The sequence below is a fragment of the Mesoplodon densirostris genome, chromosome 4, assembly GCF_025265405.1.
Source record: "Mesoplodon densirostris isolate mMesDen1 chromosome 4, mMesDen1 primary haplotype, whole genome shotgun sequence".
Lineage (NCBI taxonomy): Eukaryota > Metazoa > Chordata > Mammalia > Artiodactyla > Ziphiidae > Mesoplodon > Mesoplodon densirostris.
Genome location: NC_082664.1, coordinates 176,027,711 through 176,053,074, shown reverse-complemented (window position 1 = coordinate 176,053,074; position 25,364 = coordinate 176,027,711). Strand labels below are relative to the sequence as shown.

The 25,364-nt window shown below is 43.8% G+C and overlaps 1 protein-coding gene across 1 annotated transcript; it reads left to right on the top strand.

Moving 5' to 3' along the window:
* The first annotated feature begins 6,126 nt into the window (after positions 1 to 6,126).
* On the top strand, positions 6,127 to 24,694 carry PHYH (phytanoyl-CoA 2-hydroxylase). The gene is made up of 9 exons (XM_060097739.1): positions 6,127 to 6,279; positions 10,091 to 10,149; positions 11,542 to 11,652; positions 12,289 to 12,457; positions 15,932 to 16,013; positions 17,409 to 17,590; positions 20,135 to 20,284; positions 22,163 to 22,294; positions 24,392 to 24,694. Exons 1-9 carry the CDS (start codon positions 6,205 to 6,207, stop codon positions 24,443 to 24,445), a joined length of 1,014 nt encoding a protein of 337 aa, XP_059953722.1. The 5' UTR covers positions 6,127 to 6,204; the 3' UTR covers positions 24,446 to 24,694.
* The last annotated feature ends 670 nt before the right edge of the window (positions 24,695 to 25,364 follow it).

Below are 25,364 nucleotides of genomic sequence, written 5' to 3'. Positions count from 1 at the left end.
GGTTAAGCAAGGCGACTGGCCAGAGACAACTGGGAAACTAACCCCATCACCATAAAACCCGAGACCGCGAGCCCCGTGGCAGAGCCGTCCTCCTGGGGTCCCTCACCCTCCCGCTCTCCGCCCGGCGCCCCTTCCCAATAAGGTCTCTTGCTTGGTCAGCACGTGTGTCTCCTCGGACAATTCACTTCCGAGCATTAGACAAGAGCCCACTCTCGGGCCCTGGGAGGGGGCCCCCTTCCTGCAACAAAAGGACTGAATTGGGAGCCCAGGGAATGAGGAAGAACCAGCAAAGGAGGCTGAGAAGGAGCAGGAAGTGGTCCCTTCAGTGTTTCACTGGGTCCAAAGCTGCTCAGGCGTCCAGTAAGTTTCGAAATGAGAACTGACCATTGGATGCTCCACGAGCTCGTGATTACTGGTGAACTTGACAACAGCAGTTTCAGTGAAATGACGAGGCTAAAAGACTGACTGGCTTCCAAAGAAAATGAGATGAGAAAAATTGAAGACAGTGAATTTATACAATTTTCTCAAGCTTTGCTGCAAAAAGATAGAGAAATGTGAGTGACAGCTGGAAGGAGAGGTGAGGCCAACGGGGGCTTTTATAAAATAGGGGGGAAAAGAGGATGTTGTATGCTGATGGGGGAAGGACCCAACAAGATGGAGAAGGAGAGGAGGAGAAACATCAAGACAAGGGATGCACAAGGGGAGGGCCGGCTTTTGCTGGGAGCACTGAACGGTCCTTCAACAGCAGAGCTGCAGGTAGCTGGCAAGTGTGCTGGCTTCTGGTGTGTTTTTTTTGGCTTGCAGATTCCCCGACCAGGGACTGAACCCCGGCCACAGCAGTGAAAGCCCGGAATCCTAGGCCACCAGGGAACTCCTTAAGTGCACTTTAAAGCTCACTTACTCAGCCCTAAAAAAGAACTAAATAATGCCATTTGCAGCAGCATGGATGGAGACTTAGAGATCATCATACTAAGTGAAGTAAGTCAGACAGAGAAAGACAAATATCATATGATATCACATGTGGAATCTAATTTTAAAAAATGATACAAATGAACTTATTTTCAAAACAGAAACAGACTTACAGATATCGAAAACAAGCTTCTGGTTACCAAGGGGGAGGGATAAATCAGGAACTTGGGATTAACATATATACACTACTGTATATAAGATAGATAACCAACAAGGAACTACTGTATAGCACAAGGAACTCTACTCATTATTCTGTGATAACCTATATGAGAAAAGAATCTGAAAAAGAATGAATATATGTATATGTATAACTGAATCACTTTGTTGTACAACTGAAACTAACATAACATTGTAAATCAACTACACTCCAATAAAAAAAAAAACTCGCTACCAAATAACGTGGCCTATAGTCATATCTATTTTTCTCAAAAGGAAATGGCATTTTTCAATCTGGAATTGATTACATTTTCTCATTCATAGGAAGAAATTTTCTTAGTGTGCACAACACTTGAACAATTTAATCCAAGGTTTTCCTAGGTCCTAATTTTTTTTTTATAAACTTATTCATTTTATTTATTTATTTTTGGCTGTGTTGGGTCTTTGTTGCTGTGCGCAGGCTTTCTCTAGTTGTGGCGAGCGGGGGCTACTCTCGCTTGCATGGGCTTCTCATTGCCTTGCCTTCTCTTGTTGCGGAGCACGGGCTCTAGGCGTGCAGGCTTCAGTAGTTGTGGCACGCAGGCTCAGTAGTTGTGGCACACGGGCTTAGTTGCTCCGCAGCATGTGCGATCTTCCCGGGCCAGGGATCAAACCCGTGTCCCCTGCATTGGCAGGCGGATTCTTAACCACTGCGCCACCAGGGAAGCCCCCTAATTTTTCTTAGCTGCTCAAATATATGGCTATTATCTAAAAAATCATTTCCTTTAACATCTTACACATTGGGAAAAACTATTCCTTAGATGATTTTGAAAACTGTTTTGTTTAAACATTTGCCTTCAAGATTACTTTCAATATTTGGGTAAACTAAGTACATTGCTTGAAGGGGGAAAATAAATATTTTATTTAATAAGAAATGAATAAATAACAAACGCTGAAGAAGAAACTGTCACTCCTGTGATAATGTTCACATTCCATTAATGTTTTGTTTCAATGGTTGTAAAATGTTTTTATTTTAATAACACAATTACTAAAGATGCTTACGTAGGGAATTTCCAAATAATCCAAATTACCTTTTTTTTTTTTTTCGGCCTTGCTGCACAGCCTGTGGGATCTCAGGTCCCCGACCAGGGACTGAATGTGGGCCACGACAGTGAAAGCGCCGAGTCCTAACCACTAGGATCACCAGGGAACTCCCCCAAATTGCTATTTTAAAAAACTAGTAACATTAAAGATAAAACAAAACAAAACAAAAAACTAGTAACATTTACCACTTTACCTAAAGGACAATTTATTGTTTTAATTCCCAATGGAATCTTTTTTTTTTTTTGCGGTACACGGGCCTCTCACTGTTGTGGCCTCTCCCGTTGCGGAGCACAGGCTCCAGACGCGCAGGCTCAGCGGCCATGGCTCACGGGCCCAGCCGCTCCACGGCATGTGGGATCTTCCCAGACCGGGGCACGAACCCGTGTCCCCTGCATCGGCAGGCGGACTCTCAACCACTGTGCCACCAGGGAAGCCCCAATGGAATCTTAAATGGAAAATTTAAACCCAGCATTACCTCTAATTTTAAAAAGGCAGATAACAACTGAAAGCACTCAGGGATTTCCTCATCTCTTCTAAGAGTCATAAACTTATACACAACCATTGTGTAAATGGCTGATGGTAGAGAGGGCAGGGATTTTCACACTTGTAAAATGAGGATATTTTAGGGTAACATTAAAAATACAGGTGTAGATAACTTCATTTCATTCCGATTCCTCATTGGTCAGGAAAGCCAAGGCTTCTCTCAAGGCCTGTAAGGATAAATGTCTTAATCTTTAAATAATTCGGGCAGAAGATCTAAATAGACATTTCCCCAAAGAAGACATACAGATGGCCAACATGCACATGAAAAGATGCTCATCATCACTAATTATTAGAGAAATGCAAATCAAAACTACAATCACCTCACACCACTCAGAACAGCCATCGTCAAAAAGTCTACAAATAATAAATGCTGGAGAGGGTGTGGAGAAAAGGGAACCCTCCTGCACTGTTGGTGGGAATGTAAATTGGTGCAGCCACTATGGAGAAAGCATGGAGCTTCCTTAAAAAACTAAAAATAGAGTTGCCATATGATCCAGCAATCCCACTCCTAGGTATATATCCAGAGAAAACCATAATTTGAAAAGATACTTGTACCCCTATGTTCATAGCAGCACTATTTACAATAGCCAAGACATGAAAGCAACCTAAATGTCCATCAACAGATGAATGGATAAAGAAAATATGGTATATATATACAATGGACTATTACTTAGCCATAAAAAAAGAAGGAAATAATGCCATTTGCAGCAACATGGATGGACCTAGAGATTATCATACTAAGTCAGACGGAGAAAAACAAATATATGATATCACATGTGGAATCTAAAATATACAAATGAACTTATCTACAAAACAGAAAGTCACAGACACAGAAAACAACCTTATGGTTGCTAAAGGGGGAGAGGGGATGAATTAGGAGTATGGGATTAACAGATAGACACTACTATATATAAAATAGACAGGGCCACTGGTGGCGCAGTGGTTGAGAGTCCGCCTGCCGATGCAGGGGACACGGGTTCGTGCCCCGGTCCCGGAGGATCCCACATGCCGCGGAGCGGCTGGGCCCGTGAGCCATGGCCGCTGAGCCTGCGCTTCCGGAGCCTGTGCTCCGCAACGGGAGAGGCCACAACAGTGAGAGGCCCGCGTACCGCAAAAAAAAAAAAAAAAAAAAAAAGACAGACAACAAGGACTTCCTGCATAGCAGAAGGAACTATACTCAAAATCTTGTAATAACTTATAATGGAAAAGAATCTGAAAAAGACTATATATACATATATATGCATGTACAACTGAATCACTTTGCTGTACACCTTAAACTAACACGATATTGTAAATCAACTACAGTTCAATAAAAAAAAAAAATTCAGGTAGAGGTGGACTGAATTGACATATTTTTTTTCCTCCTCCCAGCAGTCTCCACTTTTCACCACGCGAGGGCAGTAAGGAGATACCTATTTGACCATTCCCGTTCCGTCAGGGGTTTTTCTCAGAAAGTTGAAGATTCTCTTTCCTGTACCTATCAAAGGCCAGATACTTCGTTTCAAACGATGATAAACACAAGTGTATCTCCTGAAAACCCTCAGAAATCCATTCGACAAGTTCAGAGTCAGGTTCCAGCCACGGGATGAGAAGTTTGAGGGGAATGAGGTTAAGAGCTAATAAGGGAAGGCCCAGGGACCTCCTGTTAAGTAAAAGAATCTGGGAGTGTGGGTAAGAGGAAACATGGAAAGAGAATAAAGAATCCAGAGGTGGAAGCCCAAAGACAGTCCTTTCTCCCTTCTGCCTTGGAGAAAACAGGCAGCAGCTTACAGTAATTCTGAGTCCTGCTTCTCTCCTTGACTATGGCAGTTTCACCACATGATATAAAGGCATCATTAAGAAATCAAAACATGTTACGAGGTAAGACGTTCTGAAAGTAACTCTTTAAGATAAAGAAACAATTAAAAAATGAGAGAAAAAAAACCCAAGGACATTCTTAGCCAGCCATCTGTAGATACTAGATGGAAAAGAGATCTTATGGAAAGAATTTCTAGTTCTTACAGCCACTATGGAAAACACTATAAAGGTACCTCAAAAAATTAAAAATAGAACTACCATATGATCGGGCAATCCCAGTTCTAGGTATTTATCCGAATGAACTGAAAGCAGGATCTCAAAGAGATACATACAACCCCATGTTCACTGTAGCATTATTACAATAGCCAAGATATGGAAACAACCTAAGTGTCCATCAATGGGTGAATGGGTAAAGATGACGGGGTATATACATACAGCGGAATGTTATTCAGCCTTAATAAAGAAGAAAATCCTGCCATTTGCGACAACATGGATAAACCTTGAGAGCATAATGCTAAGTGAAATAAGCTAATCACAGAAGGACAAATACTACATGATACTACTTGTATGTGGAATCTAAAGGAGTCAATCTCAAAAAAAAAAGTCAACCTCCTAGAAGCACAGAGGAGAATGATGGTTACCAGGGCATATGGGAGGAAGACATGGAGAGGTGGGTACAAAGGTCCAGTTATGCAAGAGAAAACATAGATCTGCAATACAGCACAGTGCCTGTAGCTAAAAATGCTTCATCCTATACTTAACGTTTGCTAAGAGAGTAGATCTTATGTTGTGTTCTTACCACACATACACATACACAAATGAGATAAACAGTGTGGGAGGAAACTGAGAGGCGATGGATGTTTATGTCCTTGATGGTAGTGATGGTTTCACGCACTCATCCCCAAACTCATCCCATTGGGGGAAAAAAAATTCTAGTTCTTTACTAAATTAAAAATTAGGGAACTCCCTGGCAGTCCAATGGTTAGGCCCCCCCCCCCGCGCTTCCATTGCAGGGGGCACGGGTTCCATCCCTGGTCGGGGAACTAAGATCCCGCATGCTGCGTGGTCCGCCAAAAAAATAAAAATAAAAAAATAATGTTTTACCAGACCGTGGTTTAGACATTTCATAGAATCATTTATTTCCTACACTTTTTTAAAATGACCAAACTGTTTCTAATATTTCGGACTAGATTTCCACTAAATTAAAGGTCTCTTTCGGAAAGTACATGTTACTTCTAGGGCTGAACATTTGAAGTTTTATTCCTTCAGCAGTTTAGTGGAAGGATCAGTCATACAGCATAAAATAAGTGGAAACTATGCCATTAAGCATGAGTTATGTTCTGGCTGGATTTCCTCCTGGGCGATCTTACCCTAGTGACTGAGCCCTTGGGGACTAGCTTCCTGCTCTGTGTGACAAAGATGACCTCTACGATCCGCTAGAAGCAAGGTGCGCAGGCAGCGGCCCCGCGCTGTGGTCGCCATGTGAAGCTGCGCGCATCGCCCTAGGCCGCTCCCCGGAGGCGGCGCTTCCCCGAGCCCCGCGGCCCGGGTTGAGCTGCGTCCGCGCCAAGCCCCGCCCGCCGCGCGGAGGCGGGGTCGCCCGCAGAGTTAAGTGCGGCCGAGGCCGGGCCACCGGGTGTCCCCCCGCCCGATGCCATGGACAAGGATCGCGCCTCCGCCCGCCTGCGCGTCTTGCTGCGACACCTCGGCGGCCGCTCGGCCGGGGCCGTCGTATCCTTTGGGTGCGCGGGGCTCGAGCAGGAAGGGTGGTGGCTATCAGGGCGCATCACACAGCCGCCGCGCCGGCTCTTCCTTGCTCCGCGCCGCCTGTCCCCGTGATGGTCACGTCTCTCCCGGGCCCTGGGGGCGAGGACAGGTGCGTCCCCAGGAGCCGGTGGTCCCCAAGGCCCCAGAGGGGACCGGCCCGCCCGGTAGGCCCGGGACTGCTGGCCCCAGCGACTGGAGTGGCGTCGCTGCAGGCTTCCCGGCCCTCAGGGCCTCTGTTCCCCGGCTTTGGTGGGGGTGGGCGGTTGGGAAGTCGTTACCGAGCGGGCCTGCTCTCTGCTGGCTTGTCGCTTTCTGCACTTGGCCGCGCCTGATGGCCGCGGCTGCCCAGAGACCGAGACCGTAAACGGGGGCGCAGAGCTACCTGGAGGAGCCGCGGAGCCCTCTCAGGGCGGAGCCGCCTCCCAGCTCTTCCTTCTCCAGGGGAGCCCCGTGGAGCTTACACTGTCTCCTGGAGAAGGGCTGGGTGCCCTGTGTCCGCTCCTGGTCAGGCCTTGAGAAGTTAATCCCCGAGAGCATGTGTGCGCTACGGGCGTTGGATCCAGAGAGACGTCACTGTGACATAGAAGTCAAGTTGCTTTATAGAATTGTTTTTGCCTGCTCAGTTTAAGCGTTCTCATTCAGCGCGAACTTTTGGAAGCTCCGCAGAAAACTGGGCCTGGGATTTTTTTCCCTTGTGACCTGTTCTGCTATATTTAGGATCCTGAAATCCTTCCTAAAACGATCTTACTGGCTGTTTCTTTTACTTTCACTATTGCTCTCTCTGCCGAATTCCAAGCCTTGATGAATCAGAACCGTTGTAAATTTAAAATCTCATCCACAAACTGATGAAGGGAACCCAGGTGACTCTGTAATCTCCTGTTACGGTTGAGAAAACAGTCGAGGCTAGGAGAGGTGAAAACTCCTGACCAAGGTCATTTAAGGGAAGCAGTGGTTGTCAAAGTGCAGTCCCCGGACCAGCAGTATCAGCGTCACCTGGGCAACTGTTAAAAACGCAGATACTCAGGCTCATCTCAGACCTGTGGTATCAAAATACCTGGGCATGGAGCCCAGCGATCTGTTTGCACTTGTTTCTGATACATTTTAATTGTGAGAACCACCAATATACTGGGACTAGATATAACTGGAACTAGATTAAGGTTTCCGGGTCCAGACTGTCAATACTTTTATTTTTATTTATTTTGTTACTAAATTTATTTATTTATTTCTGGCTGCGTTGGGTCTTCGTTGCTGCGCGTGGGCTTTCTCTAGTTGCTGCCGGCGGGGGCTACTCTTCGTTGCGGTTCGGGACTGATATCGGGACTGTCCCGGTATTTTGCTGAGAACAGCTGACAAAGAGGTTAACTCTCTCCCTTGGGGAAAACACAGTAGCTGGTAATTCTGACACCTGGCGCCTGCCTCTCTCCTTGATGGTTTTTTTTTTTGGCCTCACCGCATGGCTTGTGGGATCTTAGTTCCCGACCAGTAATTGAACCTGGGCCCTCCGCAGTTGGACCTCCAGGGAATTCCCATCTCCTTGACTATTATATTATCCCCAGTTATATAAAGACATCATTCAAAAAGGATAACATGTTTAAGAGAAGTGACATTCTGAAAGTAACTCTTGAAGCTAAAGAAACAATGAAAAAAATAAGAAAAAAGCCAAGATGCTAAGTCAGTCATCTGTGATTACTGGATAGAAAACAAAAAGGAATTTCTAGTTCTTTAAGATATTTAAAATGATACTCTACTATGTGGATCATATTTTTCTTGGAGTCATTGTTTATTTTATAGACTTTTTTTTTCTTTTGAGAAACCATAGGTAATTCAGAGGCCTGTGAAAGGCTGTATTGCTGCAAATCTTAAACCTAAGGCAACTAGTGTTTCTTTTTTTTTTTTAATTTTATTTATTTATTTTTTGGCTGTGCTGTGCAGCATGCGGGATCTTAGTTCCCAATCAGGGATCGAATCTGTGCCCTCTACCTTGGAAGCGTGGAGTCTTGACCACTGGACCTCCAGGGAAGTCCCTCCTTTGTCAATTTTTAATTGGGTTATTTATCTTTTTTTTTTTTTTTTTTTTTTTTTTGCGGTATGCGGGCCTCTCACTGTTGTGGCCTCCCCCGTTGCGGAGCACAGGCTCCGGACGCGCAGGCTCCGGACGCGCAGGCTCAGCGGCCATGGCTCACGGGCCCAGCCGCTCCGCAGCATATGGGATCCTCCCAGACCGGGGCACGAACCCGTATCCCCTGCATCGGCAGGCGGACTCTCAACCACTTGCGCCACCAGGGAGGCCCCGGTTATTTATCTTTTTATTATTGAGTTGTAATAGTTCTTTATTATATTCTAGATACACGTCCCCCTATCAGATATATGACTGCAAACATTTTCTCCTGTTCTTTGGGTTGTCTTTTTGTTTTTTTTTTAACATCTTTATTGGAGTATAATTGCTTTACAATGGTGTGTTAGTTTCTGCTTTATAACAAAGTGAATCAGTTATACATATACATATGTCCCCATATCTCTTCCCTCTTGCGTCTCCCCCCCACCCTCCCTATCCCACCCCTCTAGGTGGACACAAAGCACCGAGCTGATCTCCCTTTGCTATGTGGCTGCTTCCCACTAGCTATTTTACATTTGGTAGTGTATATATGTCCATGCTACTCTCACTTTATCCCAGCTTACCCTTCCCCCTCCCCATGTCCTCAAGTCCATTCTCTACATCTGCATCTGTACTCCTGTCCTGCCCCTATGTTCATCAGAACCATTTTCCTTTTTAGATTCCATATATATATGTTAGCATATGGTATTTGTTTTTCTCTTTCTGACTTACTTCACTCTGTATGACAGACTCTAGGGCCATCCACCTCACTACAAATGACTCAGTTTTGTTTCTTTCTTTTATTTATTTATTTATTTTTGGCTGCGTTGGGTCTTCGTTGCTGTGCGTGGTCTTTCTCTAGTTGCGGCGAGCGGGGGCTACTCTTTCATTATGGTGTGCAGGCTTCTCACTGCAGTGGCTTCTCTTGTTGCGGAGCATGGGCTCTAGACGCACGGGCTTCAGTAGTTGTGGCATGGGGGCTCAGTAGTTGTGGCTCATGAGCTCTAGAGCGCAGGCTCAGTAGTTGTGGCGCATGGGCTTAGTTGCTCCGCGGCATGTGGGATCTTCGCGGACCAGGGCTCGAACCCGTGTCCCCTGCATTGGCAGGTGGATTCTTAACCACTACGCCACCAGGGAAGTCCCAACAGCTCCTAGTCTTGAGCCAGGGTTGGCAAACATTTTCTATAAAGGTAGACTTTTTTTTTCTAATGACCAGCCAATATTGCTAATATTTTGGACTAGACTCCTACTAAGTTAAATTCCTGTTTTGAATGGCACACGTTTCCAGAATAGAGCCTTTCCATTTTTGTTCGTTCAGTAGTTTGGTGGGAGAAATAGCTGGGGGGGAATGAAATAGATGGAAACTCTGAATACCGTGTGGAAGCCTTGGCTCAGCTGTTTTCTGCTGGGTGACCTTGGACTAGTTACTGAGCTCTCCTAGCCTAGGGTTCCTGCTCTGTGCAACAGGAATAATAAGGCTCCTGGCTCGTAGCCACCTCCTCAGGCTGTTGTGAAATGAAATGAGGTAAGCAGCAGTGCAACAGAACTTACATGTGTAATCAGTTTGCTTGGTGACTATTCAGAGCCCGTCTTCCCTTGTGAAAACCAATCCAGGGCAGACCGTTTCTAGAAAAGGTTGACACCTAAATTTTACTTCATTTGCCTTAATTCACACCCTAGATAGCGCACCACACTTCAGGGACTGTTTCTCCTGCCAGCTTCCATCCTCAACAATTCCAGTGAGTAGATCTAATTTTAATTTTTAACCATACAATGTATATAAAGGTTTTTTTTTCTAGTGGTAACTAGGATTTAAAATACATGTTGCCCGATGAGAATTCATTATACAAATTCTCCATTTCCAGGATTTGTTCTAACAATCATGGAAAATTTTGAAGACCCTGACTTTTTCTATATGTATTTTAAAATTCAGAAAGGGGGAAAAATGTGAGAAAGTGCATAATCTTATTTTGTAAAATTCAGGCATGGTATATCTCATTTAAATTAGCCTGTTGTTTGGTTAGTCTGATGTATTAGCTAGCATCTTTGGTTTGTCTTAAAATCACCTTTGAAGTGGAAAACATTGATCTCCATGGAATATTCTCATAGGGTCACAGTTCCAAACCAGAGTAATGGACAGGGTGATCTGAGTTTGTGTGTGTGTGCTGTACACTTATTTAGATTTTTGTTACTTTTATTTCTTCTGTGAATGCATGAACTAGACAGTTAAAAATATAAAATATATTAGTTTCCCATCTGAAAAATCATACATGTTCATTACAGAATAAATTTTAAAATCAGAGAAATAGGAGGAATTTAAAAAAATTATCTATAATGACATTACATAAAGGCAATCACTATTAAAAATTTTTTTTGTACTTCCTTATAGTCTTTTTTTTAAACAAACTGTCTTGGTTTTACATCATTGTCATCATATTTTAATTTAATAGGCATTGTCCATGCTATTATATGCTGGTTTTTTTTTTTTTTTTTTTTTTTTTTTTTTTTGCGGTACGCGGGCCTCTCACCGCTGTGGCTTCTCCCGTTGCGGAGTATAGGCCCCAGACGCGCGGGCTCAGTGGCCATAGCTCACGGACCCAGCCGTGGAGGGGCACGAACCCATGTCCCCTGCATCGGCAGACGGATTCTCAACCATTGCGCCACCAGGGAAGCCCCTGTCTGTTTTTTTTTTTTTTGCGGTACGCGGGCCTCTCACTGCTGCGGCCTCTCCCGTTGTGGAGCACAGGCTCTGGATGCGCAGGCTCAGCGGCCATGGCTCACGGGCCCAGCCACGGCATGTGGGATCCTCCCGGACCGGGGCACGAACCCGCGTCCCCTGCATCAGCAGGCGGACTCTCAACCACTGCGCCACGAGGGAAGCCCTATGCTCTTTATTTTTAATGCTTGAGTCCTGTCCCATTGAATGGATATAATATGATTAGTTAATTACTCCTCCATTTCTTGGTGACAGTAATTAATGCTTTGGCTCTAAAGCTTTAAAACTTTTTTCAGATTATTTCCTTGAAGTCTTCGAAATAAAAATGCTTAGTGGAAGAGTACATACATTTCTCAGGTTCTTGATGCATATTGTTAGGTTGTGATTTTTAAATTGAGATTTTTTTCTCCTTTAGGTATACTCGGGATAATAATGTTCTAAGCCTAGAACAGAGAAAATTTTATGAAGAAAATGGATTTCTTGTCATTAAAAATTTGGTGTCTGATGCTGATATTCAGTATTTTAGGTACAGTAACACTATTTGTTATATAACAGAAATATGTATTATATGTGTGTAGTGGGAATATGAGTAAGATTAGCTTGTGTCTGTACAGATATTTTTCAGGGATTGGGCTTGTTAGGAAGTGGTTTGTTAGAACCTGGGCTCGAGCCAGGGTGGCTGGCTTTAATCTTAGCCCCGTCGCTTAACACTGTGTGTATGAGGCAATTCCTTAACCTTTCCATGCCTGTTTCCATATCTGCAAAATGGGAAATAACAGGACTTATGTCCTAGAGTTGTTTTTAGGACTAAATAGGTAAAATAGAGAGAGAATACTTTAAACAGGGCCTGGCTTAATGTAGTGCTAGGGAAGGGTTGGCTCTTTTATTCAGCTGAAACCAACTCACACATATTTCCCCACTGGTCTGCTAAGCTAAGGAATATTTGAATTCTGGGAGCAAGTTTCAGCCTCACAGTTAGGAGGCAGGCACTCCTGAGTTGGCCATTTTCTGCTTCCTCCCATCAGAACTATTCAACCTGGGGCTAGAGGCCAACGTGGTGCAGAAAACCCACCCCCAAACCTTCGAGTCTTTCCACAGAACAAGGCCAGGGAGGTGCTTGGAGCCTGCGGTAATGACATCATTTACCAATTGAATTTTCTAGGGAAGAGTTTGAAAGAATCTGCAGAAAGGAGGTGAAACCACTGGGATTGATGGTGATGAGAGATGTGACCATTGCAAAATCAGAGTATGTGCCAAGTGAGAAAGTGATTACCAAGGTCCAAGATTTCCAAGAAGATAAGGAACTCTTCAGATACTGCACCCTCCCTGAGGTTCAAGGCCTTCTTGTGTTCTCTTTCTCTTTAAGCTAACCGCCCATCTGCATGCCTGCCTCTGAAATATTATTATTATTATTTTTTTTTAACTTTATCTAGCCCTTTTCTACTGGGGTACTGGAGTGGTGGTTCTCAATCAGAGACGGACATTTGGCAGTGTCTGGAGATATGTTTGCTTGTCAGGCAGGAGGAACGGTGTCCTGTTGGCTTCTAATGGGTGGAGGTCAGGGATGCTGCTACTTGGGCCCAGGGATGCTATAACGCACAGAAGAGCCCCTTCCCGCAAACAAGGAATTATCTAGCCCAAAATGTCAGCAGTGCCAAGACTGAGAAATCCTGCTTTTGCTAATTATTTTTGGTGAAGAAGAGCAGGAATTCTGTGGTAAGAGAGAGCCCTTCTCACACTTCATACAGGCACTTCCACAGGGGTGATAGTGCTGAGGCTATTTATTGTAATATCCATTTATTTTTTCTTTTTGTTTTATGATCTGGTCAGTAGAGGTGTGAGTTTGTTTTTAAATGTAAACTAGGGCCTCCCTGGTGGCGCAGTGGTTAAGAATCCACCTGCCAATGCAGGGGACACGGATTTCAGCCCTGATCCGGGAAGATCCCACATGCCGCAGAGCAACTAAGCCCGTGCGCCACAACTACTGAGCCTGCGCTCTAGAGCCTGCGCGCCACAACTGCTGAAGCCTGAGTGCCTAGAACCTGTGCTCTGCGACAAGAAAAGCCACCGCAGTGAGAAGCCCATGCATTGCAACTAAGAGTAGCTCCTGCTCACCGCAACTAGAGAAAGCCTGCACCCAGCAACAAAGACCCAGTGCAGCCAAAAAAAAAAAAAAAGCAAACAAATAAATGTAAACTAGTTTTTAAAAAATTATTCTTTAAGAGTAGTTCATATTTATAAAAATATCCAAATAGTATGGAAGGACATGAAATGAAAAGTGAATTCTCCCACCCCCAGCACCACTCACTGTTCAGTTTTTTTATGTATTCATCTAGAATTATTTCAGGTATAAGGTATAATCAAGCATATCTGTATAACCCCACCTTTTGTGTGACAGGGAACATACTGGTTGTCACTTTGTTTTTCCACTTGCAATAGATCTGAGACATCTTTCCATATTAGTATCTATGGATCTACTTTATACTTTGTAAACTATTGCACAGTATTCCATTGCATAAATGTACTACAGTTTATGACCATTTATTTAGAATGGTTTGAAAGGACACTTTGCACAAAGTACTTATTAGAAACTATAACCTCAAGTGCTGTTAAAAAATCTGATTCATGAAGAAAGACTGTACAGCTGAGCCACCTGGGATGTCGGGCCCCTTGGGTTGGGGGTGGGAGGAGAAGTGGCCCCTCTGAGCCATGCATGCTTCCCAACCTCAAGTCCTGTTATAGAAATGGAAGTTGTGTGGGTGGATCAAGGATAAAAAGCTGGAAATCACAGGCAACATGTAGTAGATTAAGCTCTATCGGGGCTTTCAGATTTCCTACCTCTGTTACGTGTGAACCACGTATCTGGTGGTTCATGCAATGATTTTTAGGAGGTAGGCATTCTTTTTTTTTTTTTTTTTTTTTTTGCGGTACGCGGGCCTCTCACTGCTGTGGCCTCTCCCGTCGCGGAGCACAGGCTCCGGACGCGCAGGCTCAGCGACCATGGCTCACGGGCCCAGCCGCTCCGCGGCATGTAGGATCTTCCCAGACCAGGGCACGAACCCGCGTCCCCCGCATCGGCAGGCGGACTCCCAACCACTGCGCCACCAGGGAAGGCCGGTAGGCATTCTTTTAATAGCTGGGTATTTATTTTAATATGTATTGGAAAAATGAACCAGCACCTCAAATCCACGATTTCAAGAATATTATTAATCAGGATAAAACTAAGTAAAAGAGGGGCTTCCCTGGTGGCTCAGTGGTTAAGAATCCGCCTGCCAATGCAGGGGACACGGGTTCGAGCCCTGGTCCGGGAAGATCCCACATGCCGCGGAGCAACTAAGCCCGTGTGCCACAACTACTGAAGCCCACGCACCTAGAGCCCATGAGCCACAACTACTGAGCCTGCGTGCTGCAACTACTGAAGCCCACGCACCTAGAGCCCTTGCTCCGCAACAAGAGAAGCCCCCACAATGAGAAGCCCGCGCACCGCAACAAACAGTAGCCCTCGCTCGCCGCAACTAGAGAAAGCCTGTGCACAGCAACGAAAACGCAACGCAGCCAAAAAAAAAAAAAATTTTTTTTTAAAGAAAAAAAAAACTAAGTAAAAGAAGTGAGTTAATTTAATTTAGGGAGAATATTGGCTAAATATACTGGGCAATTCTGCAAAGCAGGACAGAAACGGTGAGGATGGCTCTTGAATGACGAAGGTTTAGAAAATAGCAGCCTAAGTGAATACCAAAAAAAAAAAAAAAGGACAAAAACAAACTTCTTATTAAAAAAACAAGCATGAGGCCTGACTCCTGAGATTTTTGTAACATTTCAAGTGTTTCATACTCCAACTGCCAAACACAAGAGATCAAATAGTGAGAAAGCCGTAGAATGTGCTTCATTTTTTGGAGTCAGACAGAAAGGGAGTTTGAATACCATCTTTTTCATTTAACTGGCTCTGCAAATGTAGGCATCTTATTCAAGTGGGGCATTCATTTCAAAGTGTTATTAATGAATGGGGGCATTAATTTTCAGGGACTATTGTGAGGCTTAACCGAGCTGATGTGTCAATATATAGAAAGCCCCTGGCAGGTAGGAGGCAGGCAATGTTGAGTCCTTTCTTCTTTTTACCCCTTTCTAGTGGGTCTGAGGCAGGAGGTGGTCCTCCCTGTCACCTGCTCCCATTGCAGCTTATTCCTCGGAGCGTGGGTCTCAACCACACCGGCCCATGTCATTATGTGTTTAACATCTTTTTTCCCACCAGCATATAAACTCCTTTGGGGCAGGGACCTGCTTATCTTGTTCACTGTTGTGTCCCTATTTGCTGTCACTCTGCCTGGTTCAGAGGCCTTAGGAGGGAGTTGTTGAGTTAATGGCCATGCTGATTGTGAAGTGGCCTCCAGGCCCCTGTTCTCCTGCCCTCGGGGTTACTCATGACAGCGGCAAACCTGTCGGGGCCTTTCGTGGTCCCTTCTTACGAAAGGGAAAGGAAGCTGCCTTCTCACTGGGCAACTGCCAACAGCTTTGGTGGAAAGAGGGCATTCTGCCCTTTGCAGTTGGTATCTCACAGAGACTCAGGTCTCTCTTGCAGAAGAAGTACTCAGGTTTCCAGCTGGCTCCAAAAAGCCTGTTTAGTTCAGAGTGTTGTCAATTTCCAGTGATTTCCAGTTGCTGACTTTTCCATGGTTTGTTTGCAAGGTTGTGAAATATCGATGGATTGTTTTAAACAATTGCCATCTGAGTTCTTGTAGAGATAGATGTACTTTGTGCCACCTGCCTATGTGTCTGATTCCCCATGAACTTTTTCCCCTCTCCCTTAGATTCTGAAATATGTGGAGTGCTTCACTGGACCCAATATTATGGCCATGCATACAATGCTGATAAACAAACCTCCAGATTCTGGTAAAGAGCTCTTATTTCTAAAGTAGAAGCAACAACAACAACAAAAAGTGTTTAAGTACATAAGGTTGATGTTCTAACTAATTGCAATGTGTACAACTGCTAAACTCTGCATAAATGAATATATGTACTTTTATTTAAGTCTTAAGATAGCTTACATCATAAAAACATTGAAGTGTAGGGTTATCGCTGGGTTTTTACACAACTGGCTTCTGAAAGATGCAGTTTAGTAAACACGACTGTCCCTACACCCCAGAGGCTGTTATTCAACATCTCTAAGCCTTGTTACCAGTCTCACCCCTGCATGAGAGTGTGGACTTTGCCTTCCTGATCTAAAGACATTATTATTACTACCAAAGTTAAAACTATGCTTATAAATCAGATACCACAGTTATTCTTAAAATTTCCTGTGCTTGCTAAAATGTAGCTTCTAAGACCTCGCTCCTAGAGAGACTGATTCAGAAAACAGAACCCAGGAATCTGCATTTTTATTAACCATACCCAGAGATGCTAATGCAGATGGCTCTTGGGCCACACTGAGAAATTCAGCTGTACCAGCGGTAGTAAATCGGCCATTAGAGATTCCTGATCCTTTTCTACTTTGTCCTCCTCCTGATGGCTGGGAGAGGTTTATGTGACAGGTCTGTAGTTTAACATCAAGTCTTTCCCTCCTTGGGTGTCTTGCCTGGAGAGATCCAGTGGCCTGGGGGAACCACGTTCAGAGGGCAAAACTAGGGAAAAATGTAAACGTGGGCCTAGTATCTCTGATTCTCCACATTGATTGTACACCAAATGCTTCTAGTTTGGTGGGGAAACCTCTGAGAGGCCTTTTATTTATTTAGTTAGTTAGTTAATTAACGAATATATATTTTTTTGTACCAGGCACTTTGAAGGCTATCAGAGGACCTCAGATTTGACCACTCTCTTTAATTAATCAGCCTTTTTTTGGGAATACTAAGCTCTGTGCCCAAACCAGAGTTAGGAAGGAATAAAGCACAACAGAGATGATGACATGTGTACAGCATGCTAGAAAACAGTGTAAAGTAGTCCTTGGCTACCCGAAGCCCAGAAAGAATTACAGGATCCAGAGTTACTGTGCTGATGGGAATTCTCTGGTGGTCTAGCACCTAGGATTCCATGCTTCCACTGCAAAGGGCATGGGTTCAATCCCTGGTTGGGGAACTAAGATCCCTCATGCCTCGTGGCATGGCCAAAAAAAAAGACAGTCACTGTGCTGATTCAATGTTCCAATTTGGTGCTTATCTGTTGAGGCTGGTTTTCTTTAGCATTGTTTCATCTGTTTGCTTTTGCAGGGATAGGTCATTGTTCTGGTTTTTCAGGCAGAGGAGAAGAATTCTGAGACTTGAGTTTATTTTTTAACAGCAGGTTCTGTTCTAGGCAAGAAGACATCCCGTCACCCCTTGCACCAGGATCTGCACTATTTCCCCTTCAGGCCCAGCAATAGCATCGTTTGTGCCTGGACAGCCATGGAGCACATCGACCGGAACAACGGCTGTCTGGTTGTGCTCCCAGGGACACACAAAGGCCCCTTGAAAACACACGATTATCCCCAGTGGGAGGTAAGTCTGCCTGGTGGCTGAGTCTTGATCAGAATCTTTTGTTGTTTTGATTTCACATCGGTATACATAAGGAGCTTTGCCAATAAGATGACATTTCCTTTCTTAGCAAAACATTCTTCTAGGATTTAGAATAAGGATCAGGGAAAATTCAAGGATGTCAGATAAAATGATTGTCTTTGTTCTTTCAACAAGTGCTTGAAAGCCAACCAAAGTGGGGTACTTTGGTGATGCTATAAAAGATCTGAGATTATGAAGCCTAAGTGCAGAGGTAAGACACAAACACGGCAACACCAGATGTGTATGCCAAGTGCCACATGAGCCTTACACCCTGATTGGTGGGTCTCGCAGTAAAGAAGTGGGATCATCTCCTTCCAGCTGAACAGACCGGCAGAGGGAGGCTCTGGGGAGGACTGAGTAGTATCCTGTTGCGCGGCTGTTCATGGTTTATCGATTCAGCTGATGATACTGGAGGACTTTAATGCTTTGGGGCCCATGAGTGATGAGATCAAATTGGTTCTTCAAGGCGATAACCTTGTGGTCTGGCACAGAATGTACTGCAGGTGTAAGAGTCCAGAGGCAGAAAAAACAGAGAGGAGACTCTTAGCATTTTAGGTATACGGCAATAATGTCTCAAAAATCCCATAATGATGATCAAGGTGGGAAGAGCACCTGTTGTTAAGGCAGACAGAATGGACACGGTTCTGTGGGATGTAAAGAATATGGCTCTCAGGACTTCTGTGCCAACTAGTGAGAATTCTTCTTTTTTTAAAAAACTTAATTAATTTTATTTTTGGCTGCATTGGGTCTTTGTTGCTGCGCATGGGCTTTCTCTAGTTGTGGCGAGTGGGAGCTACTCTTCGTTGCGGTGTGTGGGCTTCTCACTGCAGTGTCTTCTCTTGTTGCGGAGCGTGGGCTCTAGGTGCGCGGGCTTCAGTAGTTGTGGCGCACGGGCTTAGTTGTTCCGCGGCATGTGGGATCTTCCCGGACCAGGGATCGAACCCGTGTCCCCTGCATCGGCAGGCGGATTCTTAACCACTGAACCACCAGGGAAGCCCCTAGTTAGAATTCTTGCACTGAGGATTAGTGCTAAGTGAAAATATTTGAGTCTAGATTCTGATATAAAATCTGAAATTCGTCGATTAAGTTGAGGTTTAGGAAAGGTTGGTGCAAGCAACAGAAGTGGGTTTTCACTGACTTCAGCCGAAGGGAATGTTCTGGAGGGCTGCAGGGGCAGGCAGAATCGGTGAGAAGGCTGGCCAGCTCTGGGGGTTGGGGGATGGGGAAGGAAAGCGGGAGTCCTTGCTCGGTGGGAACAGTTGGGTGCTGTACCTGGCATGGGCAGTGAACCCTGACTACGTCCGGTCTCTTTGATCCTCTGCTCAGATTCAAAGTGGCCACAGTGGGAGGTCAGATTAGCTTATCTTAGTTACATATCAACCCTGTGCACAGAGAGAAGCTCACTGGGTCGAAGTCCTAATACAGCGCAGTACAAAAGTAGTCATTCCCCAAACGGAATTTGTATTTGGGGTAGTCTTAGGAAAGGAAATGGGATGCTTCCCTCCAAAGACCCATAAAGGTTTGCAAACTTTATCACTTCTCGTTTTAGCTTCTTCCATAAAGACATATCCATTACCTAATACAGTGACTAACTTTGAAAATAGTTATAAACAAACATAATGTTTTAGTTATTTTATTATTTTTAAAAATTATTCTTTATTTTATTTATTTATTTTTGGCTGCATTGGGTCTTCGTTGATGCACGTGGGCTTTCTCTAGTTGCGGTGAGCGGGGGCTACTCTTCGTTGCGGTGCGCGGGCTTGTCATTGCGGTGGCTTCTCTTGTTGCGGAGCACGGGCTCTAGGCTCGCGGGCTTCAGGAGTTGTGGCGTGTGGGCTCTAGAGTGCAGGCTCAGCAGTTGTGGCGCACGGGCTTAGTTGCTCTGTGGCATGTGGGATCTTCCCGGACCAGGGATGGAACCTGCGTCCCCTGCATTGGCAGGCAGATTCTTAACCACTGCACCACCAGGGAAGTCCCCATAATGTTATAATTTACTATTCTTTCTTTACTCTGCATGTGACATGAGTGGTTTTTCAGCCCAGAAAAACTGAGTATTTTCTCTCCCCTAGTTTGGGAGAATAGTTAGCTTCTCAGAGATGCTCCTGAGTAACAGAAGAATGATTTATGCCAAGTTCCAGGTGGGAAAGAATGATTATGGGTTAACCTGGAAAGGTGGTCTCCTGCATTACCACAAAATGCAAAGCTGATCTAGATCTTCATTTATAATTCAGTAATGAAGGGTAGGTGGAAATTCCAACTTTTTCATCCGGTCTAAAAAGTCCAAGATTTTAACATCAATGTGTGGCTTTCTAAAACCAGTCATCTGAGAAGCTTTGGTATATGTAAGTTATTTTTTTTTAATCTAATTTATTTATCTGTTTCTCTTGGAAGAACTTGGAGAAGCTTTGTTTTTTCCTGATGAGTCATTGATAAGGGTTTTAGTTAGTGGCTTCCTCACATCTGGACTTGGCTTCTCTCGTGTTTTAGGGAGGGGTTAACATCATGTTCCACGGGATCCAGGACTATGACAAAAATAATGACCGGGTGCACCTCCTGATGGAGAAAGGAGACACCGTTTTCTTTCATCCTTTGCTCATCCATGGATCTGGTCGGAACAAAAGTCAAGGATTCCGGAAGGTATGCATTCACATCACAGCTCTTTCTGAAGATGGACGGGTTAGGAACAAAAGTGCCATGATATATTCAAAGTTAAAGAACTTGTGACTTTTAACTAAACTGCCCTTTAGTCTGGTTTACTTAGCAGGAAATCTATTTGCCTCCCTCATGCTTTCTTGCTCACAGCAGCAAGGAGCCAGGTGACCGCAGGATCCCAGCCTCCTGAACATTCATGGAATTGCTTCAGAGTGAGAGCTTCCTTAATTAGAAGCTGCTCGCCTATGGTTTCAGAGGCAAAAACAAAGGCGGACATACCAAATAAGAACATCTGGAATGTACACAGCTCATATAAGAGGAACGTTTGTAATATTATTGCTACTGGGGAAAATATTAGTGATCGGAAAGGAAGGTCTGAACTGGCCACCTGGAAATCAGACGTGGCCATGTTTTTCACCCCTTAGCCTCAGTGTTTTCCATTTCATGATTTCAGTGCTTACACTAAAAATGGATATAATTTCTCATAAATTCCCAGATTTCTTGCCTCTCTAAGATTCCACAGATCTGACAATACTATGGGCTCACATTTCCCTACGATGACATGGCTGTTTATACTAAATATTAGGGGCTTCTTTGGGGCTGAGTGAAGTTTTCCAGTCTGTCACAACAATCCCTTTTGTCTCCCTGAGGCTGAGGGTTAGTTGTCAGATTTCATCTTCCATTCATTCAAATATCCACCAGGCTCAATGAGCCTAGTGAGGGAGGAGCATGAGACAAGAAGGCACTCCCCTCAGGGGTACCCCAAAACCTCAGCAGTCCAGTTACATAATATTTTAATGTAGTAGTTAAAAAAATCAAAATTAATGCCAAAAAATCCATGGTGAGCACAATGCCAAAATTTTAAAGATGAGGTCAGACCCTCTACTACCATGACCCTGAGAACTGTGCAAAGGGGTACAGGCACTACGCTGGAAATAATGTGTTTTAATATACTGACTATAATTTTTCAATATTTTTTAACTGCTTTAATGTTTGGGGAAATATTAACCATTAAAAAATACATAAAAGGGTACAGGTAGGACTGTACATTTTTTCCCTTTTGCCTCAGGCTCCAATATGGCTTGGTATAGCACTAGGGCTTCCATGGGAAATAAAGTTTGTGACTCAGCTTCCTAGAAATTTGATATTTGGGGCAAAGTAGGAAGCTCTTCTGATGGGTGCGGTCACCCTAAGATAACTAACCTGTGACAAGGAAGGTGAGTTTTAACTACCGCCTTGCAAGTTAGATCTGTTTATAAGTCCTTCAAGAATGGGGAGAACCAAGGAACTTGCATCTTACCTTCAGAAGCAAATAAGGTGGGTATTGTATGTGAATGCGATCAAACTTTAAACATCCTTCTGATTCAAGAGGGGTGTCTGCCTATTATTTCGTTTGCAAGGTCTTTTCAGTTTTTTCACCCCATAATCTGTGGCCATTGAAATACTAACTCATTACAAACTTAACTGAGTAATTTCTGTAACTGAGGTGATAAGAAACCCTGCAATACATTCCTTTGTAGGACTTGGCAGTATCCACTCATTAGAAAAATCAAATGCTAAAAAGTTAAAGACTTCTTACTTACAAAATTCTGTTCCCTGCCCCATATATACCTTTGGAAAATAAAAAACACAGTGAAAAACGTCATGTAATTTCTCAATTAGCCTTTAGCTGGGTGGAAAAAAAAGCAGCTGAGCCATCAAGAGACTGATTTAGGACACATGGGAACAGCATTCAATCTAGAAATCAAATGCTCAGTGACAGAACTGACTTTCTAAAAGAAGCCTCCTTGCTTGGTTGCTGGTGTTAACGGGGTGTTTTTTGTTTGTTTGTTTCTGTAACATGAATCGATTCACTTTGCACAGGCAATTTCCTGCCATTTTGCGGATGCCAACTGCCACTACATCGACGTGAAGGGTACCAGTCAAGAAAACATTGGAGAGGAAGTTTTAGAGGTAGCCAGTAAAATCCATGGAGTGAAAGACGTCAGCCTGAAGGTATGTTTGTATGAAATAACAAGGTAAAGATCTTGGTTTTTTCTTTTCTTCAGATGCTTAATAATTTTTATACCTGATTTAATTTGAAAGTGTAAAATGCTTGGGTTTAGAGCTTGTTTCGGAAACATTGCTGAGACCTAAGAATGACAGTGGAGTTTGTTTGTACCACTTGCTTCCCCAGCGTGGGAGACCTGAATCCTGTAAGTCTCTGGGCTGTCCTGTGGTATGCAGGCCATCGTGTTGCAGAACGGACAGGTAGGAGAGGAAGTAGATAACAAATTCAGAGGAGAGGAAATGGAGGACAAGGCTACCTTCTGAACGCACACATTTTAAAGGTTTGGGCTGTCAATCATAGGCCTCCTTTGTTTGTAAAGAGAGTATATGCGTTTGGAATTCCAGTAAGACTCCCAGAAAGCAATTCTCAAGCAAGTGTTTGTTTGGGTCAGTTTGCATCCGGAGTTTAATGCGAGCCTGCATGTAGCAGAGATGAGAGATCACTGATGCTTGTCATAGCGGGCGTGAGACAGTATTTCATATGCTTTCCTAATTAATACACCTCATCTGTAGATAATCTGTTTTTAACTGGTGAACATTCCATGCTGCTGCTGATCGATAACAAGTTATCAGTCAAGGCAAATAAATAAACTTATTTGCATCGTAGATTATGTACATTTTAGCATCGGAACCAAGAAGCTGACCCTACTTGTTAAATGTGCATTTGCATTAGATAACGAAGTGCATCTATTCTGGGGGCGACATGACCCCCAAGTAGGCTGAGTGTAATGATAACTCAGGGCCTTCTAGTACTCTGAAGAGCCTTGCTCACCAAAGGCAGGGTACCACCTTCTGAAACAACTTCCCAGCGCACAAATCTTCTCCACCCTTAACCCCTTTTCTCTTTAGAATCTATGAATGTATCCCATATCTGAAAATGCTCTGGTCTCACATTTGCACGTCCTGGAAGTCTTGTCCTTCTCCCTTTGTCCAGTACTTAAATGTTCTACAAAGGCAACATATTTTGCCAACTGGAGCTTCCATCCAACACCCTGAATTTCAAGGCAGGAAAAAAAATGTATATATTATGTTTGAGGTCTGTCACAGCTGTACTAAATGAATCAGTTCCTGTATTTATTTTTCGTTACTCTCTCAGCTGTAGTTCATTGGCTTTACTTAAAAGAACAATACTGGGCTTCCCTGGTGGCGCAGCGGTTGAGGGTCCGCCTGCCGACGCAGGGGACGCGGGTTCGTGCCCCGGTCCGGGAGGATCCCGCATGCCGCGGAGCGGCTGGGCCCGTGAGCCATGGCCGCTGGGCCTGTGCGTCCGGAGCCTGTGCTCCGCAACGGGAGAGGCCACAGCAGTGAGAGGCCCGCGTACCAAAAAAAAAAAAAAAAAAAAAAAAAAAAGAACAATACTAACTTCTGCTATAGAGTTCTTTGTCAGGTACAAAAGCACGTTCATATCCCTTTTCTTCACCAAAACCCAGTGGAGCAGTCATTATAGCTCCAAGTTCTTAATGAGAAAGTGAAGAGTTCAAGAAATTGCCCTCAATCACGTAAGTGACGGAGATTTCATGAGTCAGGTCCAGTTCCAAAATCGTTCTTCCCAGGATACCTTGCTGTTTGCTCAAAAATAAACAAGAAAGTCTGAGTTGTTTTATTAGGAACAAAGAAGAAAAAAACCAAACCAGTAGCCCAGGACATCATTTTCATGATAATGATCGAATCAGGGGTAGAAAACTCAGAATGGGGCAGGCAAACATCACCAAGGAAAGCAGGAGCTTGGGTACTAAACTGTTTGTATCGTGACCAGACTTAAAAGCCAGTTCCAACACCTGTAATCAACACGAGTGCCAAGTAAAACAAGACTGACACGAGTGGGGACTCACTGTCCTGGCTTACAAAACATGATTTTAGATGTTGGCAGGTACATTGATTGGAGTCTCAGAATGTGGTTTATTTACTGTTATGACTATTGTGGACTTTTTTTTTTCTTTTTTGTATTTAACCACTTGTAGATGCTAGTAATCCACTTTGTCTTATGGTGAATAGGCAAATCAAAGTGTCCCATAAACTCATTGTGTTTGGTATTATTTCCAGGATGTTTGGAGATTTCGAGCACGCGTTGTGAAAGGAGAAAGAATCAACCTTTGAAATAGCCCTTTGCTCGAACTCTTTTCAAGAAAACCAGGATGGAACAAGGTCTCGGAGGAAAACCTTTTCTCAATGAGATGATGTAATCTTTTCTATCCACTTGATAGCAAAATCGAAGTGCACAGATCCGGTACTTAATTGCATACGGGTAATTCTGCAGCACGGTGGCGTGGCTTTAATGGACATAAAATTAGTAAAAGTGAAATATTACTGTTTTAAGGAAAACTTGGGGTTGCAACTAATAAAGGTGATGCATAATTGAAGTCTGTTTGATCAGTTTCTTTCATTCAATTAGCTTTTTACCCAAGCAGGGATTAATGTTCTGAAATGCAAAGCCCACCACCTCCCAATTTTGTGTTGTGAGAGATTTCTTTTCAAATCTGGCACAATGAATATTAGAGGCACAGTTAGTGGAGGGCCTAAGAAGGGCATCAGGGAGTAAAACTGGGGCTGGAGACTCATGTTCTGACACAGGATTTCCTTCCATGGCCTCTCCTGCCCAACCAACCTCCTTAAGGACTGGATCTTTCCAAGTCTTTTTCTCTAAAGAGAGAAGACCAGGGTAACTTTCTCTGCCAATTCATATTGGGCAGGGCAGCATTTACGAATGAAATCTAACCTCTTTCAAGGTCTTGGAAAATGCTTAGATACTTTTTTTTTTAACATCTTTATTGGAGTATAATTGCTTTACAATGGTGTGTTAGTTTCTGCTTTATAACAATAGCCAGGACATGGAAGCAACCTAAGTGTCCATCATCAGATGAATGGATAAAGAAGATGTGGCACATATATACAATGGAATATTACTCAGCCATAAAAAGAAATGAAATTGAGATATTTGTAGTGAGGTGGATGGACCTAGAGTCCGTCATACAGAGTGAAGTAAGTCAGAAAGAGAAAAATAAATATCGTATGGTTA

Bases quoted from the DNA above. Each gene is read 5' to 3' on its own strand.
- PHYH (XM_060097739.1), top strand. From the start codon at position 6,205: ATGGACAAGGATCGCGCCTCCGCCCGCCTGCGCGTCTTGCTGCGACAC. The intron at 11,653-12,288 runs GTACAGTAACAC...TGAATTTTCTAG, and splicing joins GCTGATATTCAGTATTTTAG to GGAAGAGTTTGAAAGAATCT. The intron at 22,295-24,391 runs GTATGTTTGTAT...TATTATTTCCAG, and splicing joins TGAAAGACGTCAGCCTGAAG to GATGTTTGGAGATTTCGAGC.